General features: G+C 46.3%; 1 protein-coding gene across 1 annotated transcript; it reads right to left on the bottom strand.

The window, feature by feature from the left end:
* Nucleotides 1-48: 48 nt before the first annotated feature.
* Nucleotides 49-2,199, bottom strand: EMH_0026460 (uncharacterized protein; the record flags this gene model as incomplete). Its single annotated transcript, XM_013502615.1, has 7 exons — nt 49-64; nt 382-547; nt 666-786; nt 1,005-1,079; nt 1,301-1,639; nt 1,760-1,893; nt 2,157-2,199. 7 exons carry the CDS (start codon nt 2,197-2,199, stop codon nt 49-51), a joined length of 894 nt encoding a protein of 297 aa, XP_013358069.1.
* Between the last annotated feature and the right edge of the window lie 3,496 nt (nt 2,200-5,695).

The raw sequence follows: 5,695 nt of genomic DNA, 5'->3' as shown, positions 1-5,695 counted from the left end.
TTGCCTTCTTTTGGTGCTCCAGGTTCCGAACCTCCATGCGCGCATTCTTTATGTTTTCTTCCATCTGCACGCACAATAGGCATTCTTGCCGTGTACGTCGGGGAGCACACACGCCGATGCGTATGCTGTCAAGCACACTAAATCAATTTCTTGGCTTTTTCTTTCTGGTTGTTCAACCAGAGGTGTTCCACGGGAAATATACCATTTGATTTCGCCTTTTAAGATTGCGAAGGACTAGTTTGTCTTTTTCTACAAAACGTAGCTGCACTTTGAGTCGGGCTCTGCAGCAAACGGCGAAAACAAAATTGGATTGTTACGCAGCATAAATAGACGAAGGTGAGAGGCAAAACAGCACTTGCGGAACAAAGGACGTCTGCTTACTTTAGAGCTTCTTGCTCTCGAAGAGGTTCCCGAATCTTCGCATTTTGTGCTGCCATTATCTCTATTTCCTTTTTGAGCCGTTTGTTATTAGCTGACATCCTCTCGTTCTCGGCCCGCAGCTTCTTGACGAGCTGTAAGTTGTCTCGTGTAATGTCCTCATAGTATGCTACCAACGAAGACATTCGTACAGCATACACAGTTCTTCTAGCGTATTGAATCATTACAATGAATCGAAGAACAGCATTTTGCTTGAGGATACTTCAAATGAGAAAAGGAATGCCTACCTTTTAACCTGCCAAGCGCCTCTTCATTGAACTCCTTAAGTTTATTCTTGTGGCAATTTTTTTGCTCTTCCACCTCTAGCATGGCCACGTTTTCTTGCAGCTCTAGAGATTCCTCCAGTTCCTGGTTACATCAATAGTTGCACCGCGCGTGCAGCACACTGGATCCTAAGTGCCGTAGCCGACAATCTGCACCCGATCGTAATCCCATGGAACATGGGTTAGCGAGCTCTGTGTGGCTCAATAAGGGTTGCTGTCTTTGATTTCCCAGTGCTTCTGCTTTCTCTGAAGTACTGCTGATATTAATTTCTGTAGTAAGTGTGTTTACACACTATGTCATACCTTCCGTTCCCTTTCGCATTGCAGTTGAAGCTCTTCGGTACTCTTTTCGAAAGTCTCCTTAATTTTTTTTAAATGCTAAGCAAAACAGGAACAAGCGGGCTACACTGGAGATACATATGTGGCAGGAAATCATTTTGAAGTTTTCTATGCGAATCACCGAAAGGACGAACACATCGCGCCCATGCATCCAAATCAAACCACGAAACTATGCTTGGCAACATCTGAATTATGGCAACCATGAAGTCCCCACAGTGCACCTAGTGGTTTCTGCGCACACACTATCAGCTATATCGCACTTGATCTAGAGTTTTCTGGAGGGCTTCCACTTCTTCCCTCGTCTCATCAGCCTCTTTTTGAGTCATTGCTTTAAACTCCATGGTCCTAGCTTGCGTTGCGGCCAAGGTTTTTTGAAAGTACTTGTCAGCCGCAGCCAGGAGTTGCTGAGTTGAAATATGCTGTGCTTCCTCTTCTAAGGTCCCTTGTACTTCTAAAACGTGTGCACGGTTTTCGTATGCTGCTAGCTCCTCCAGATGCGCAGCTTCCTCTACTGCTGCATCACCAGCCTCCTTCTCGAGAGTTAACTCTAGCTTGTCAGTGCATTTTTGCGTCGCTTCCCGAATTCTTGCAAGCATCGCCTATATGAAGACCCTTTCACAAATCCTTTCAAATGCAGACCAGGTCGGAGTATCTGGGTTGAGCGCAATACATATTTAAGCCTGATGGCCGTAAACTGCACGGCAATGAGATAAGCTCACTGTTTCCAGCTGCAATTTAATCCTGCCCTGCCTTGTCTTTTCGAGCAATGCGCGAAGACTATCCACTTCTTCCTGTGCTTTGGAGCGCAGTTCTTGGAGAGTACGAAGCTCCTCCAATTCGGCCGACTCTCCATCTGGCAAGACGCGAAGGTTCGCAGTGTACTTATGGATAGGCAGCGCAGTTTGTAGCGATCAAGCATCTGGCCCTTTTTGGTGTATTTGCTTAGAAGCAGCAACTGTTTTCTACATCCAACATTTGTTCAAAGTAATTTACATATCCTTCGCCTAGAATGACAAACTGGGCGGATGCAAACGATTGCTCGCTTGTAGCAGTGATGAGTACAGTCTAATGCCTTTCTCGACAAACAAACACAGAACGTGAAAATTACAAACCTACCGTCGCCTGGCTTTTCTGTCTCCTGTGACTTCTTCTCCGCCATTTTCGCGGATATATGTGCTCACACCAACTAACAGTTTTTACGACTGTCGAAACCTATCAAACCAGCGGAGCTGTCTATTTATAAAATATTTTACTACAAACCATTAGGTTTTCCCTCAGGACCACTGGCCTATTGCGTTTGGAACTTGCGGGGACTTGGAGTGGTGTGGAGCCTAATGGCTTCGATTCTTTAAAGGGTAGCGATGAATGATTGAGGAAGAATTAAAATAAAAGTTTTAACTTGAAGTTTTAAAATCTTATGATTTATTCCATCTTACATTTGCGGAAAGCCCCAAAGCCCCATGGTGCTCGTTGGCTGCATGCTTTGTTAATGCATGCGCTCACAGGAGGCCCAAGCCAACACTCGGAAACGCAACTCAACAGTTCATGAATAAGTCTTTAAAGAGGTTTTGTATGAGTTAGAATTGGCACTGTTAATATATCCGCTGCTAAACTAGCAGGGACTGCTGCACGCCAAATTTTGCTGCTGAAAGTATGCTACTCGAGTAGTGGGGATTTATTCTAAGTTGATGAACCCTATTCTGACGTAAAATGAAGTAGGATTCAGCTCTGGTTCAATGCATCTTATGTGCTATTTTATTTGATGGTTTGCAATTAGTACACAGCCAGCTCAGGAGCTGACTTGTGGGGCTGATGCGAACGCTTCTTTTTACCGCGACGATTTATCCTGTGTGTATGTCGACTTCGACGGTATGAAAAGATGCTCGCTTGGCTATCTGGTGATAGCATAGAAGGGTAATGCATACGAAGGCGAATTACAGCACTATGCTGATATACACTGTGTAGAAAATACTTGTTGGGGTGCATGGCGGGTTTACGACTGGCCTGGAGCTGGTCTGGAGTTCTAGTAGCCGCAACTTCGTTGCAGCTACGTTCTGCATATACGCTCACATCGGCCATCGTTCAGTGTTTGGGGTCAGTTGTAGCAACCGGAGTGACAAAAGTTTTAATCAATCTAGACTGAAGCCCGCAGAAGAACTATTAATGCCAAACATTTTAGCCTTTTCTGGTGCATGGTAAGGACGATGTTCAGTATAGATCACGTGACCAACGCTAATTACTGGCAGGCAAACGGTCAAAAAGAGTACATTAAAAGCATGCCTATGCAATTTTTAAGGCAGTACTCTTAACTTAATTCATCAACCTAGCATGATTATTTTCCTGGTGCATTCGCCATCCTGGTGTTCTCCTGACACCCGTGCTTACGTCGCACAGCAAACGTCAGACAGCCAACGCTATTTCGTTGTAAGCAACGGAACAGCGTTGGCTCTCTGACGCTGCTCCTGGTTGTTGGTAGCCACTGCATACCTCCGCCGTCAAAGGCACCCGGGCAGCGCTTGCAACAGCTTCGGAATGTACGAAGAAAGCGCATGAATGCGAATTAATATACTACGCAGAAAATGTTCTACAGTTACTCTTACCATATGAGGTAGCTGTAGTTGGCGTGTACTGGAGTTTGCATATCGGTAGATAAGTTGCAAGTCGTCGCCGTAGCTTGATGTATCAGGTCCCATTCGCGACTTTTACCAACTATCCCTAGCTACCCGTCACCGTCCGTACTAACTTGAATAAGCATATATCTGAACCGTGGAGGATCTGCAAGTGCGGTTGTCACTTCTTTTGGGCCCATCACTGCATAGCACGTTGGTTGGGAGCGATGAGGTCTTCGCTGTCTGTGTTTTGGTTTCGTAGTTGCTGCTAGAAGTTTTGCTTCTTCCGCTAGCACGTGCAGCCCCAGAGTTCACAGGCTCTATATATGGCTCATATCCAAAGCCTTCTTCTTCCTCCTCAACCACCGTAATGGAAGCCCTCCTTTCTTCCCTTGGTGCAGAAGTGCTCCACAAATGAACTCTAGCATTTCACCCTCTTAGCCAGCTAAGGAATGCCTGACCCAGCGGACAGAAGTACGACTATAGAGAAGAAAGGAATTCTCATTCTGGCGCCTGCCATGTTCGGGCAGCCCGCAAACGCGGAGCTATCCTCTATATATTGCTTTCGCCCCACGAACACTTTCGCCTTAATGGGATATGGATACTTTGCTCGTTCCAGTGTGACAATGTTTCCGGCCAATGGTCGCCTAGCCGAAGGAAAGCGGGCCCTATTCAGCATCCATTACTCACGCTGGGATATTGAATCTTTACCGAGAAGAAGAGGAAAAAATTCAAGTACTCTACGCAAAATGTGTCAGAGAGCCCTCATGAGTAATTTTTGCTATACACTAGAGTGTACAGATATGCGGACGGGATGTGCAGTTCGCGTCTGCCCCACTTAACCATGCATTGCTACCAAGTGTATCGACAGCCCTCAACCTTAGCTGAGGACCTCCGTGTGCTTCGAAGGGGCGCAAAGTTCAAAAAATTCGAACAGCTTTTCTCCAGTATCCAGGCGTCCTATTCACAGCAGCACAAAGGCCTGGGGATGATACAGCGAATGAGTTGCAGCACTCTCCGCTACAACTCCTGCTACAAGACAACCCTTCATGCAAGCTCCCCCAAGCCAGCATTGGATGCGCAGACCAACATTATACAGAAGTGTTAAACACTTATTTTCCTCACCAGAAAACCTGCATGCAAGTAGAAATGCATGTACTACCTTCAGTGATACCGTGCAACATCAACCCCCAAACACAACGTGTAATCTAGCTAGACTATAAGGAGCTAAATTTAAGGTATTTATTTAGAAGCCTTGCAATAAACCTTCAAAGAAATTTCTTTTTTCAGGTTCTTTCTCCATTGTCCGCTTATATGTACACAAGGTGGACAACCGCCTGCTTGCTTGCTGCCTCTCCTATATAGGTAAGCCTGAGGTGCAGCAACAAAGTGCATAAAAGCTACACCAGAGACCTCACAATGACCCTAAACAGCTTGTGTGTGCGTCAAGTTACACTAGAAATAAACTGGAATTACATATATTATTCATGTCGATAGACTGTGCTCGATGGGCTCGGGGGGGCCCCACAGGGGGCCCCTGGCTCCCAAGTGAAGAAGGCCCTGGTATTGAAAAAAAAACAAATAAAATTCTCCTACGCTGCGGTGGTGTACAAATAAAATAAAAACAAGTAATGTTGGGGAGATGAAATGAAAGAAGGACGGGCACACAGATAGGGCTTGGCGAGAGCGGCTACACCTAGACGCTAAAACTGAATAAGCATAGCGGTATATGGGTTTCTCTACAACTTCCTGATATTAAACCAAACATGTTTCTGAATAGGGTTTAGTATTGCATCTGGGGTTCTGCGTAAAGGGTTTAGGGTTTACGCTCAAGGCTGCAACCTCCGTATTCAAATCCTACCTGTATAGCCGTACACTGCTTGTATCTCTTTTCCTCTGTGCGGCTCCTGCATGCCAGCCGGCAGCGACCCGGCTTGCCCTGCAGGCCTTGATGGGTTCCCCTCAGGTGTTGGTGGAGGCCCTGCATACTTGGGGGCCCCCATACCTCTGGGGGCCCCCGTCCGGTTGGGGGCCCCCCTGCGTGTG

This window comes from Eimeria mitis, genomic scaffold (assembly GCF_000499745.2).
Source record: "Eimeria mitis Houghton genomic scaffold, Emh_scaff972, whole genome shotgun sequence".
NCBI classification, from domain to species: Eukaryota; Apicomplexa; class Conoidasida; order Eucoccidiorida; family Eimeriidae; genus Eimeria; species Eimeria mitis.
The sequence above is the reverse complement of the archived record's forward strand: the minus strand, read 5'-3'. Positions and strand labels throughout refer to the sequence as shown.